The 13,136-nt window shown below is 36.7% G+C and overlaps 3 protein-coding genes across 5 annotated transcripts; all 3 read left to right on the top strand.

The window, feature by feature from the left end:
- The first annotated feature begins 1,429 nt into the window (after window positions 1–1,429).
- On the top strand, window positions 1,430–5,031 carry LOC135936615 (ubiquitin-conjugating enzyme E2 Z-like). Its single transcript, XM_065479493.1, has 5 exons — window positions 1,430–1,591; window positions 1,878–1,985; window positions 2,052–2,424; window positions 3,396–3,605; window positions 4,282–5,031. Exons 2-5 carry the CDS (start codon window positions 1,897–1,899, stop codon window positions 4,465–4,467), a joined length of 858 nt encoding a protein of 285 aa, XP_065335565.1. The 5' UTR covers window positions 1,430–1,591; window positions 1,878–1,896; the 3' UTR covers window positions 4,468–5,031.
- Window positions 5,032–5,703: 672 nt separating this feature from the next.
- Window positions 5,704–9,430, top strand: LOC135936769 (uncharacterized). 2 transcript variants are annotated; one of them, XM_065479718.1, is made up of 10 exons: window positions 5,704–5,882; window positions 6,179–6,404; window positions 6,992–7,166; window positions 7,226–7,455; window positions 7,514–7,632; window positions 7,684–7,750; window positions 7,812–7,860; window positions 7,916–8,112; window positions 8,167–8,295; window positions 8,936–9,430. In XM_065479718.1, the coding sequence occupies exons 1-10, from the start codon at window positions 5,872–5,874 to the stop codon at window positions 9,356–9,358; spliced, it is 1,626 nt and encodes a 541-aa protein (XP_065335790.1). In that variant the 5' UTR covers window positions 5,704–5,871; the 3' UTR covers window positions 9,359–9,430. The 2 variants fall into 2 exon arrangements, with proteins under 2 accessions (XP_065335790.1, XP_065335789.1); XM_065479717.1 differs by having other exon boundaries at window positions 7,916–8,295.
- A 147-nt stretch (window positions 9,431–9,577) lies between these two features.
- On the top strand, window positions 9,578–12,890 carry LOC135936770 (uncharacterized). Of its 2 annotated transcripts, none has more exons than XM_065479720.1 (7): window positions 9,578–10,396; window positions 11,463–11,745; window positions 11,801–11,885; window positions 11,941–12,067; window positions 12,128–12,182; window positions 12,392–12,531; window positions 12,668–12,890. In XM_065479720.1, the coding sequence occupies exons 1-7, from the start codon at window positions 10,292–10,294 to the stop codon at window positions 12,698–12,700; spliced, it is 828 nt and encodes a 275-aa protein (XP_065335792.1). In that variant the 5' UTR covers window positions 9,578–10,291; the 3' UTR covers window positions 12,701–12,890. The 2 variants fall into 2 exon arrangements, with proteins under 2 accessions (XP_065335792.1, XP_065335791.1); XM_065479719.1 differs by having other exon boundaries at window positions 12,598–12,889.
- The last annotated feature ends 246 nt before the right edge of the window (window positions 12,891–13,136 follow it).

Genomic DNA, 13,136 nt, shown 5'->3' with positions numbered 1-13,136 from the left:
TGCAATACAAAGTTTCCCAAAAATTGTTTTGAAAAACAAATAATATTGCTATACTCAAACGCTTTTAATTTTGCGAAATATAGCATGACATTAACACGTCTATTTATTTTATTTTTCTTCAACAAATAATACAAACTTACAGATCAGATTCATAAAAAGTAGATTGAATTTAAAAATAATTAGCAATTTTTTACATATATTAACTGATTTGTTATTATTTATTTTTCAGTTGATTTCGATTTATCTTGTCGCGATATATCCAACGGCGTGCGAATTAAATGAGCTAATTCTCCCTTCTGAATCAATAAATCATGATTTTAAAACTTGGTGACAGTGCTCACCGCTTGATTAGTTTGCAAACTTTGCAGCTAATTATCTTAGAAATTTGAGTGGCAACCCGGGAAAGCCCTTCCCCGATATTCAGACCATATTTGAGCATTTGAGGTAGGGTATAATTATTTTTTTCAGAGTTGTTTAGTGCATATATCCACTATCCACTTCAAATTCAGAATGCGCGTCACGCAGTTTACGAGAGGTTTCCTTCACGGTTGGTTCTAGGTAAGGAAAAGATAAAAAGGATAGAAATAAAATTTGGAAAATTTGAGCGTATGAGAGCTTTGTATGATGAATTATATTGTAACGTTGTATAGATTGATTGACATTTGACACGTAAATTATTCAGACAGACGAGTAATTTATTTTAATTTTTGTATTTACTTTATCTCCTGCTATCTCTATTTTTATATTTGTCGTTTGTCGTTATCCATACCGCTACGCAAACAACAAAAGATTTCGTATTTGTGTAATAAATCCGACAAATATTTACTAATCCAGAGGTCAAGGGTTCGATCCCCTTAAGGGATGCCATATATGACAGTTTTTTCTCAACTTAATAGATAGTAGGAGAAAAAGTAAAAAATACAAAAATTAAAATAAATTACTCGTCTGTCTGTATAATTTACATAATTTACGTGTCAATTTCGTCAAATAATGCCAAAATCAATCGATACAACACGTTACAATATTGCAACCCTCCTTAACGCTCCGTAAGTTATTTCCGGTATTTCAAAATCAGCTTTAATTAAAATAATAATTTCCAGGCAAAGGACAGCAGCTGCTAAATTCCTTCTTCATTGCATAATTTTAATAATGAAATTATAATTTATTTTGAACCCTGACCGCGGTCTAGCGCGTTCACATTCAAAATTGAGCTCCACGAATACTATTCGCGCCCACTTGTTGTCGCCAATTGGCTGTCGTTTGAGTTGAATCACCACTGACCAATGGCGTTGCAGCTATAAATTGTTAAAAAAATAAAGTTATCGATAAAAATCGATATCGTCAGAAAATATCGATTTTTATTTGGCCGTCTGTTGCAGCCTTCCTTCTCCCTTCTCCTTCAGTTTCTCCCGGTTTCTCCTTTCTCGCTGTGCAAGACCACTGTTGCTGCTTGTCGACTGACTATACCAATTCTTGAACAGATGTAAAATTGTAAACACGAGCGAGGCGGTTTGAGACCTAGCAATCGAAATATCATTTTTGGAGGAAGCCCTTCGTCCTTGCCATTACCACTCACCTGCCATTTGAAACGGTATTATTATTAAATTTTCTTGCTTTTGGATAATACATATGAAGATTTTTTGGCAATTCGGGTTTAATTTTATGTATACATACGTTCATACATATTGTGCACCCTTGCATCGCATTATATTATAAATGAAAATTGAAAATATGTACAATATCACTGTCCTTATAAACAATTATGCGCTTGTTTACATACAGAATTCATTCACTATTACTCAAAACATGTTATGATTCAATTTTTGTTTTTACCGATATGCCTTTTACATTAGTAACACAAAGTTGTTGCACTGCAGTTGCAGGAGGAAACGAAAAATGGCAGCAAAATTCCACCAAACGTCGTGGGATCCATCTACGTTGAACAACGTCTCAATCTCGCAGCAATGCATGATCAGGGTGAAGAGGTAAAGATTTGAATTTGATAACGCTTGACAAGAATTGTTCGAAATCGAAATCTGCTCCTCCCAAAGGGACATAATGGCCATCTACAAGGACCCCCCGCCTGGCATCTTCGTGGTGCCTGACGAGAAAGATATGACGATGGTGCATGCTGTCATCACGGGCACAGACAACACGCCGTATGAGGGTGGCCTCTTCTACTTCGTCATCCGCTTTCCGCCCAACTACCCGATCGAGGCGCCCAAGGTCAAGTTCATGACCACCGCTGCTGGCACGGTGCGCTTCAACCCCAACCTCTACTCCAATGGCAAGGTGTGTCTCAGCATTCTGGGCACATGGGAGGGGCCTGCCTGGAGCCCGGCACAAAGCCTCGAGAGCGTTCTGATCTCAATCCAGAGCCTCCTCAGTGAGAACCCCTACTTCAACGAACCAGGGTTTGATAAGGTAAACCCTACAATCTGTTTGGATGAAGCACAATTGTCTGTCAGCTGGTTAAAAGGGATTGGTTTGCCCGCAAAATCCCCTATAGATTACCAAAAAATAGTTACTAAATAGCTCTGCAAGGAACAAATCTTGCCAAGTTGATAACAATGTTAATGTTTATTCTATTTTTTAATTGGAATGAGTCGTTTTGGCCATTTAAATATGAATGAAGATTAAATTTATAATTCCTGTTAAGATACTAAAAAGTATTTATTACAACTCTCGAGTTGCGTAAGCACTATTATTTGTTGTTTGAATCCACCAATAGATGTGCCAGTCGTATCTTCCGATTTAAATGAACTTCCGCTGTGATTTATCTCGGTCCTGCTGCTGTGCATTCTGCTTGTAGAATTATTACTTTAGATGTGCTAAGAACAAAATCAGTCCAGCCATTCGCCCAAGAAACGGGGGAAATATTTTTTTTTTTTCAAAAAATAGTTTTTCACGATTCTACGGCAATTGGTTTAACGGATTTTTGTTTTCAGCACGTGGAAAGAAATAATTCTTAAAGCAAAATGCACAACAGCAGGATTCAGTCTGAAATTGCAGCGCGAGTGCCTTAAAATCAAAAGTATTGGGTGGCGCCATCTGTTGATGGCTTCAAACACTAAGGCTTACCCAACTGGTAAATTGATATTTTTTTAAATAACACTGGGAAATAAAAACAACAGTTAAAAACACTCTGGATGTTAATAAAATTTAATTTTCCCATGTTTGTTAAATTTGTTGGTTTCTTTTTAAGGTCAGAGGATGCTACAGTTAAATAGGAAGGAATTATATCCTTAGGACTTTTGTTTGAATTTTTTTTTTTTTTAATATTGGGTTTTCCCTTTTTTATACATCTCATAGGCAGTTGTAGTTAAAAGCGGTGTTTCCAGGAATTCATGGATTTTTTCGAGCCTTATTTTGAGTTAATTTTGATGCTGTCGCAGGAGAGGAACAAGGGGGACAATGCCAAATACAACGATATCATCCGACATGAGACGCTCAGGGTGGCCGTCATTGGCATGGTGGAAAACGAGTGCTTTCTTGCGATCCCCAAGCAACTGCAGGATGTGATCGAGCAGACGTTCCTAAACTACTATGATAGCTATGTCACTACTGCGGAGAAAAATAGCCACATGAACAATGCCGTCATGCAGGTAATTTTTACTGATCTGATGAGTTTCCCCTCAGTAAGTTGATTCTCATATATGGAAACCAATGACCGATGAATTGTCAAGGCACTGGGGGCAATCGTTATTTTCTCACTCAAAGCAATTTAAAGATGATTTATTCTGCAAAATCCTGGAAAAAATTATTGTTGTCATAATATATGAACTCATACCTTAGGATTCAGTTGAAGCCAAAATTAACCTGATTCTCAACTGTAAATTTTTTATAAAAGTGGCTGCCAAGCAAGCATGCTTTTCAAATGGTGAGAACTGTCTCCCCAATTGAAATCCGATTTTATTTCAAAACAATTAGTTTCCCCAGAAAGTGACATACACTGTTGAATAGATCTTGACAAGAGGAATCAAAATTGCTAAGAACATGTTGTCAAGCACCGAATTTACTTTATTTTGATCCCTTCTCGTTGCTATCTATACAATGGTATTGCAAATTATGAGGTAAATTTCCCTTTCTAATTGAGAGAGTGCTTGACGCTTGATAAGTGAACTTTGAGCCGATTTAAGTGACAATTTTGGCATATTTAAGCTCTTTCCCAGTTTAAACAATGTACCAAGCTAAGATTTTTTCTTTACAGCTTTATTTAAAATTGCCCCTTTTAATAAAGTAAGCTACAGATGTGTTCATTGCGTATTTGTGTGTCCACAGGATCCTTTTGGAGAGAGAAGAGGCAAGTTCGTGTACAAAGTGCTTGCCCAGAGACTGCCGCCGATCAGAGAAAAGCTCAAGGCCAAGTGGGGCGACCAGGCGAACCCCACGCAGCCCGTGCCCCCCAGCCCCAACGGGGACTGCATTCCTGAGCCCCTTGAGCTCTCAGACTTAGAGGACATGTAGCTGAGGGCCGGCCGCGCCCGCACTCTGCACCATCTAAGTCAAGACTTCTCGTTAATCCTGACCATAAATATGAACATTACCTTTTTAAATTCCCGGGCAAAATGACAGACACACTTGAGAATGAATGAGTAATTTTAAGAAACAATCTGCAAACACTCTTCTTGAATTGCCACAGATGCCATTGATTGAGGGATGACATTATTTCCTGAGAATGAATGGCACAACTAGTTCCTTCCTCCTCCTGGAACGAATCATATGCATTTCTTGGGCGTTATTTTAAACAATATCAGAACATATGGATTTTACTGTTATAATCAGACTTCTCAATGCTTGTGAAAAACTCCAACGCCCTGTGAATGCTAAGAGATTGCAAGGTTATGAGAGTGCTGTTTAATTTTCATGTTTACCTAGAATCACAGGCAAACAAAGCAATGGTTTTTTACATAGTTACAACGTTATTCAACAAAATTAGTTAGAATAACAGAACTCGTCTGAATTCCTTTCATGTTCCAAATCTAATATATATATGATTTATTTTGATAACAAATAAACGGGAAAATCTCATGAATGGATTTTTTTATTTCTATCGCCTTAATTCTATTTAAAAACAATAACAATCAATGAGTGAACTGCACATAAGATTGTTTTCTGGGTGTCTACCCTGAGCTATTAGTGGATACATAGATCGCAATCCGCCATTGGCTGGAGTGGAAAAAGCTGTGCTGAGGATGGTGCTGCAGAGACCTGCAATCGCAATCTCTTTTTAGGGATCACCGGCGCCTGCCAAAATTGCATCCGCAGTTTTTAAACTTGTCTAGCCACCACGCCAATAAGCAATGCTGGGAGGCATATACAGCAATTTCACAATTAAAAATCCTTCTTTATTTATACATTTTTTTATTACCGGCCGTAAACAACTTATGGTCATTATTAAAGTATTCCTTAGGCTTTCAATTTCAAACCTGAATTTGATATGTAAAACCAATTTTATGGCAATCGCTGAACATAAACGTCATTGCAATTTTGCTGGGTCAATTATATAATAATTCGAATAATGAGCGCGGAAAATTCGAAAAAAAATCAAAGCGTTAATTGTGGTGGTCATGGTCGCCAAGTGATGGCGCTGGAAAGCATCAGCGCCATCAGTTGACACAAGTCCTAAGTAGTCCCTTGTTATGCACGCGCTGGGCACGCGCATGTGCAGTGCAATCGTAGTCTGTCACAGCACTTAATGATTGTTACCTTTTGTTTACATTTTTAACACTGCTGAGGTTCCGGCACTTACTATCGCACTTCTTTGTGTAATTTCTTTGGGAGATTTTCCTTCACGACTGATTTTTTTAATCAGAAAGAAATCTTAATGCTTGGATCTTCAGCTGGACGAAGCTGACAAAACCGGAACAAATGATGAGCCAGTAGGTTGTTTTAATGTCATAATGTTAGGTGATCAAGCCATGATAGTGTTTTGACGCTCGGCCACAATTTGATCGCTCACTTTGTAACTGCTAAAAATTTTGATATTGTTTCCATAGCATTCGCTGTAAGCTTCCAATCTGGCTTGAAAAATAACAATTTGAAGCTAGATATTAGGTCTTAGCAACTGAATGTTTAATATTTAAAGGTCACCTTCCATTTAACAATTTGCTCTTTTAAATGTTTTAATCTGTATATACTGTATGTAATAAGACAAATAAGACTTTTAATTTTGCAGGAGCAAGCGTAGTCAGTTGAACCTCAGGAAGCCGATGAATCGGTCTCAGCCTCGAAAACCACGGAATGTGATGAGGGGAATAATCTCAAACATGTTCCTGCAGTTGAAAGAACTTTTGCAGCAAGAAAAACTCTCCTTGCTTCATGAGCTTGAAACTCAGCTATTTAGGAAATTTGATGAATGCCAAGAGAGGCAAAATATTCGGAAACTTCAGGAGTTATATGAGGTATGCCCCATTTTAATCCTGGAAGATTCTTGAGAAAGAAGAGTGCTTGAATTTATTGTTGGTCAGCAATAAATCCATGATGAATTTGAAACAGATTTTGTACTAGCTACTTGAGAGTTTCGGCGTCACAGTAGCGAGTTATCTTAAGACAAACAAAATAAAAGTAGAAAATATTTCTTGATTTGATTTCGTCATGCGAAGTCAAAGCTGCCAAAATTTGTTAGAGTGAGAAATTTTTTAAGCAATAACTAGAGAATGAAGTTCGTTTCAATTTCATTGTGTGTACTGCCTTGTTTAGTGGGTTAATGACACAAAGATTGGAGTGTGTCGATGAAACTCGGCTGAAAAATCCTATAATTAATTTATGTTGCTTTTAAATTATTAGCAATTAATAATTATTATTTCCTTGAAATACTAGGAATTTAATTATTTTGCTAAATTTTTGAGGACTTCACCTAACAATAGATTAAACTTTTAAATTTTCCATTTAATGAAATATAACATTGTAACATTTCAAATCTTTGCTTATCTTCTCAAATAGAAAACGGAAAGTAAGTGAACAAATAATTCTCTCTTTCCTTTTCCAGTGCGGATCTTTGAGTTTCGAGGCAATGGAATTATTTTTGAACCACGTGTCCACATGCCAACTAAAATGGTGCCCAGTGCATTTTTGCAACATTACACGCAGATTATTGCCTGGCTCCATGCGCCAAATACCAGAAAAGCCAGTCAAGGAATACAGCTTCTTTGACAAGTTGTATCGTAAGCAGCTAGTACTGTAAAATGGGATAGTTAAATTTCAAATAAATGTGTTTGAACAGTTTTGGCTGAACAGTTTACCGGAGCACAACACGTACCAGCAGCGCCAGGAGTGAATAAATCAGCTGTCTCACGGATAAATGTGCCGAAACTGCCGAAAAATAGAGCCAGTGCTCGAGGCCGACCAACTCGTTTGAGGAGGAAAGCGGCATTCATTCGAGAGGAAAAGCAGTCGACTGAGGCGAGCACCGACTCTGCCGAAACAAGCAATCTAACTTCAGATGGAGTAAATGTAAGTAAAAATGACTGCTAGTTATTTGTTTTGAATCGTGTCTAAAATACATGAGCAGGGTTCAACTGACGGTGTCTTGTCCTCGTCTGAAGGGACTTCTGCAGGGTCTGCAAAAGGTTCAAACAAGTGGAAAATGTTGATTACTCAAGATTTTAGGGATGATTTAGCGGCTGGATTGTAAGTGGTGATTTCAACAGTCAAAAAATAGCTATGACCTTATTTTTCTAGTGTGAGAGATTTCATTTTCTCTACTAATACTTTGGAAGAAGACGCTTATCAAAAGGCAAACTCAGAGGTTAGATTTGAACCGCTTAACAGATTACCAGGTGCTAAAATTGCTTTTGTTTTGCTTGCAGGGTGAATATTACTTCCTATTTGCTGAAAATTTTCACAAGTATATATGCAGTGAGTGATTTTTAAAATTAAATCATAGTCAAATTTAAATTTTTTTGTTATACAGATATGAAAGTGCAGAAGATTGCCAAAGATTTGAGTGCATTAGGTGAAACTGTGGCATCTAAGATGGCAATACGCAGGGATGTCAATGAATCTACCAGTGAGGAAAAACAGGTGCAGCCCGAAGATCTGACGGCCCTGCCTGAGGCCCCCACGACACAACCTGAAATATCAGAGACCTCAACAGTAAAACTCGAAGAGGTACGACCTGATACACCTTCGGTTAAACCTGAGGCCCCGACAACTCATGAACAGAATGAGGTTACTCCTGCTCCGCCTGATCAGCAAGAGGGACAGAAGGAAGTGGATAAGCCCTGCGATAATTCTGAGAGCAAAATCATACTTGTTTCCCACGCACCCAACAAAACGGAACAGATTGATAGCGTAAGTCACGTTGCTGTTTTCCCTAGTTAATTGCAAATATGAGTATTAAATGTTGACATGAGGAGGTTAAAGGAATGGTTTATCAAAATTAGCAGAACTAAATCAAAAGAATTCAAGGCAAATAAATTAATAAAATTCATGTTTCTTCCAACGGGTCACAAGCACATCAACTGTTTCTATTAAGATAGTCTACAATTTTACTTTCAAGGAAACCCCGCAATCCTTTCGCTCTAACATGCATTTCTTCCACATCAAGCGTGTACAGTTTTGTAATTTAAACATGATTTACTGATCAAAAGTTTCTCAAGCAACAGTTTTTAATTACGGGCGGAGAAATTTTTGGAAAAAACTTTGAAATAAATTAAAAATCCAACATATATTTAATTGAGAATTTATTTTTTCATTGTGAAATTATGAATGCAGACTCTCTTCGTTTCTGATTAAATATCATTGGTTTTCACGTTTTCACCATTACTTGTTGTATAATTACAACGACTCACAAACATTTACAAAATTAATTTGTTTGCTTTGCTCAAAGGCCAATAATTCTTGCAAAACAAAATTGTGATTGCATGATTTTTTGAAATCTCATAATAGGGAAGGACAATGATGGCAATTACTAATACTAATCTACTTTCAGAAAGTGAAAGTGTTTGCCATCGAAGATTATGTACTTAATCTGGAGCACGCGATTGAATGCGGAGACTCAAACTGCAAAAAGCGTGGATGCGATCCAGCAAAGAGATTCGTGCAACATTCCAGAGTCTGCGAGTACAGGGAAAAGGGCGGCTGCAACAAGGTGTGCAGGCCTTCATTCGCAGTGTGTAGCCTCCATGTGAGACGGTGCAACAAGACCGATTGTCCGATGCCCTATTGCTCATTTATTAAAGGGGAAGTGGCACGGGTCAGTGCCAGGTTTTCCAACAAAAGTACCAATGACCAGATGGAAAAAGAGACAGTAGTGCAGCAAGAAGCTGAAGCTCATAAAGCGACTCTACCCACAAGCCGCATCACCTGTCCTCGCGCCAAATTAAGAGCTCGCAGATTGGCTGACTCGAAGTAGACACCATGCCAATATTGTTCTTATTTTCTAGGGAAAAAAAGAATAAAAAAATTCTTAGCTCTTTCTCAATCACTTTCAGCGCTTGTTTAAGTCAACACCGAATAGATCCTGCTGTGCTATAAATAGGAGAAGGATGTGTACAATTTTATTGAATATATTTATACTGGAAAAACTTTTTTTTAAATCAGTGGCACATTCAAAATAATTTTATTTTAGCTGTCCAACATGTATTATTTTTAAAAATCTACAAATAAATTGCATTTCGTTAGGTGCTAAATATTTACAAGATTACACAAGGATATTGTGTCATAAATATTTTCAGTTGAAATTTAATTGGATTATAAAGCAATGAGCTGTTTTTCCCTGTAAACTCTTACAGAAATGTCTTCTATAAAACTACGAAAAAAACATATCGCAACAACGCATTTAATTTTAGCTGATACAAAAAAAAAATTGCAAAATAGTGGAAAATCATATCAGTGATTCTTTCCGTGAAAAACACGGGTAATTTCTCGACGACGTGTCTTTCGCGCCCTCTGCGCCCAAATGTGTTAGTAATGAGCCAATCCTAGTTGTGCTCAGGGCGCCAACCCTGAGTTCTTCCCTAGGATCTTTGACTCCTCCCCTATAAACAAGAAACTGTCGTGAAATGAGAAACAAGCAAGGCATGCAAGTAACATTTATATATTGAATACCTTATAAAGATAAAGGTCTTACCCCACAACCTGTTATTCGTATAATAGAAAATTGATCAATGAATACTGATACGCATTGCCTCAACATTTCAACAACGTTATTGTGAGAGAAAATCCTGAAATCAGTCATTGTCGGTCTGCCCGGTGCTCACGCATATGTTATATTTCCACGACAAAGCTGACCATATTTTAAGTTGAATGGTTTAAATTGGTAATATTTTTATTTTAAGCAGCAGAAATGCAAGAACCTGGTAAGCAGAAGCAACAGTACGTTCTGACAAGGGCAAAGCTTGAACAGCAGCCGGCTGATGATAATGGATGGCTCAACCAACAACAGAAGATGGTAATTGCCAATTTTTCTAAATCTTATATACGTCTGATCTTACTATCAGGGTTCACAAAATTTAACTATACCCGTCCAGTTTTTTCCCACAGTTGGTTTTCCTAGAGGGAAAAAAGTAATTGTGAATTTTCATTATTTTTTACTTAATCTTTGAAACTACAAAATCATTCAAAATTTGTAAGTCTCAGCTATTAGAGGCAAAGCTTTCAACTAAAGTAGTTCTGATCAATCTTCTGTGACTTGGAAAATAGTTATCAAAACCTCAAAATATTTATTCAGTAATATTTGAAAATTTTAATCAAATAGAAAAAAATCATAAATATTTTCAGTGTTGATTTTTTAATAAATTAATTCCTAAGCTAAAAAAATATGTGTTGTTCACACTTGAAAACGACACTAATGCAATATAGTGAAAGTATGGAAACTTCAGTGTGTAAAATCTAAACCAGGACACCATTTAATTAAAAATGTTATTATATGATTAGGTAATTATAATGACATTAATGAAAACAAATTTGGACCTGTGTTATGCCATCCAAAAGGTAATATCTAGCAAAAAAGAATATTTTATTGTTATTATAACCGGTTGAAACAGGCTGCAAGGTTACGATTTATTTAAGCAACACAAAGTGTGTGCAACATACATGGATTTCGTAAAATTACAGTTTACCTTGCACGCATGAGAGGAAATGGGATCTTCTCTAGTACATAGGATTTTTCCATCAGGTTTTTCATATATTCCATTTAAATTATCTATTTTCCTGAAGAAAAATTTGATCATTCAATCAATTCAATCAAATGTCCAGTATATAGGCCCATTTTGTGAACACAATATATTTTTTGGGAAAATAATTATTTGATTTTCTATAAATATTTCAAAGATAGTAGGGGGTGCGCCTGTTATTCAGTATTATACCATGTATCTTTCAAAACAAACAATTAATAAAGGGCGTTATTTCCAGAAAAAAACCTGCTCAGAAGTCTTTTTGTTAATTTAACTACTGCGCTCACCCTTTTTCCAAACCCTGCTAATATTAACCATTTTAATTTATTTTTTATACTGCAGATGAGATCACATGAGCAGTTCGCTTTGAGGGTGACGCATTCTTTCCGGTGCAACGAAGAGCCATGCACCCCTATTTGTCAGGAGACAAAGGTGGTGTTGCGGCACAGGATGGCCTGCACGCTCAGAGACCAAAACAAATGTTCTACCTGCAGGATAATAGATCGTTCGTGCAAACGCCACGTCAAGCACTGCGATATGGGGGACAAATGTCGGGTTCCTTTGGCCTTCTGCGCCAAGATAAAACGGAAACTGATGCAGCAGCCAACCCCATGGAAAGTGAAAGGTCAGTGTATCCAAAAGCTGAGTTGGTTGTATTTTTTACATCTTTTAATTTTCAGATATCGAGGCAGGACCTATGCCAATAGGCAAGGAGTGGCACAAAGAGGTCAGGCTAGAATTTCGGGATTACACTGTCCAGAAAATGTGAGTGGAGCCGAATTTAATTTAAAATGTTTACGTAATGGATTTGATTTTTCAGATTTACTGTTCTCGCTTCCACTCCATATGAATTAGAACTGGTGATCCCAAGGAACATACGAATGAGTGAGTTTGCAAGACAAGCTGCGAAAATTGAACTTGAGATGTTTAAAATGGCTACGAGTAAGGTGGGTCATGATTTAAATAAAAATTACAAAATTGAGCTCATATATTTGCTTTGCAAGCAGCATGACTATCATTGTCTAATTGCGAACAAGATTTACAACATGGAAAGTGATCAAGGTAAGAATATCGTTCATTTTTCTTAACACAAAACCGATCCCCAAGATATTGGTGGAATTTATTGTCAATTTGCGACCCTTATTTTAAAGAAAAAAATGTTTCAAACTATAATGGAAACACTTTTATTTGTTTTTAAATTTTAAATGGTCTTAATTGTTAGTTATCTTCAACACATTATACAATCCTCATTGTAATTATTTCCATTCCAGAACGATCTATCAAAGCTACAAGGCGTAATTTACCCTTTACAATAAAGTACAACAAAAGAAATATTGACCAACTGCCCTCAATGGCGGGTCTTCTACCTCCAAAAAAACCGAGGATGACATTGCCTAATCTAAACCAACAGGTACAAAATGTTACTTTTCCATACGAATTATAATTGCTTTATTATTTTCTGTTTTGGGAAAAATAGCATCAAAATCATTTCTGCAATTGCAGTGGTGGATTGTAAATGGGTATGCTATCTTTACCTGTCTCTCTAGCTTTGGTACAGCAGAGAAAGCTGGATCAGTTGAAGATTTATGTTGCTGTTGATTGGTCTTCAATTCCTAACGTGATTGAGCGAACCCTTATGAACATGCAGGATAAGTTTGAGGTCATGGACGGAATCGAATAATATTGTTGCATTGACTTGGAATAAACTTAAAACAAAAGCCGCATTTCTTTAATTTTCTACAGTTGCATTTTAAAACCGAACAACTCGTTTTGTCAGTGTTTCTTCAATTATAAAAATAATATTTTTTTAATTTTTTTTTCAAACACTTGAATTTGGGAGGACTGCTTTAGAGTAGGGACGTCCACTTGGGAGCCTGAGATCTGTATATGGCACAGTTTCAAAAGGTACGCAGATTATGCGTTTATATTGAAGTTTTGCTTGAATGAAATGGCCACGGTTATTCTAGTAAAATTAAATTAGTACTTTTAATGTGCGATAATGGCTGAAATTCTTAA

This window comes from Cloeon dipterum, chromosome 2, assembly GCF_949628265.1.
Source record: "Cloeon dipterum chromosome 2, ieCloDipt1.1, whole genome shotgun sequence".
In the NCBI taxonomy this organism is placed as follows: domain Eukaryota; kingdom Metazoa; phylum Arthropoda; class Insecta; order Ephemeroptera; family Baetidae; genus Cloeon; species Cloeon dipterum.
Note: the sequence above shows the minus strand (reverse complement) of the source record. Positions and strands in the feature narration are given on the sequence as shown.

Bases quoted from the DNA above. Each gene is read 5' to 3' on its own strand.
- LOC135936769 (XM_065479717.1), top strand. The intron at 6,405-6,991 runs GTATGCCCCATT...TTCCTTTTCCAG, and splicing joins AACTTCAGGAGTTATATGAG to TGCGGATCTTTGAGTTTCGA. The intron at 7,861-7,915 runs GTGAGTGATTTT...TTTGTTATACAG, and splicing joins TTTTCACAAGTATATATGCA to ATATGAAAGTGCAGAAGATT.
- LOC135936770 (XM_065479719.1), top strand. From the start codon at position 10,292: ATGCAAGAACCTGGTAAGCAGAAGCAACAGTACGTTCTGACAAGGGCA. The intron at 12,183-12,391 runs GTAAGAATATCG...TTTCCATTCCAG, and splicing joins CAACATGGAAAGTGATCAAG to AACGATCTATCAAAGCTACA. The intron at 12,532-12,597 runs GTACAAAATGTT...TGGGAAAAATAG, and splicing joins TGCCTAATCTAAACCAACAG to CATCAAAATCATTTCTGCAA.
- LOC135936615 (XM_065479493.1), top strand. From the start codon at position 1,897: ATGGCAGCAAAATTCCACCAAACGTCGTGGGATCCATCTACGTTGAAC. The intron at 1,986-2,051 runs GTAAAGATTTGA...CTCCTCCCAAAG, and splicing joins TGCATGATCAGGGTGAAGAG to GGACATAATGGCCATCTACA. The intron at 2,425-3,395 runs GTAAACCCTACA...ATGCTGTCGCAG, and splicing joins ACGAACCAGGGTTTGATAAG to GAGAGGAACAAGGGGGACAA.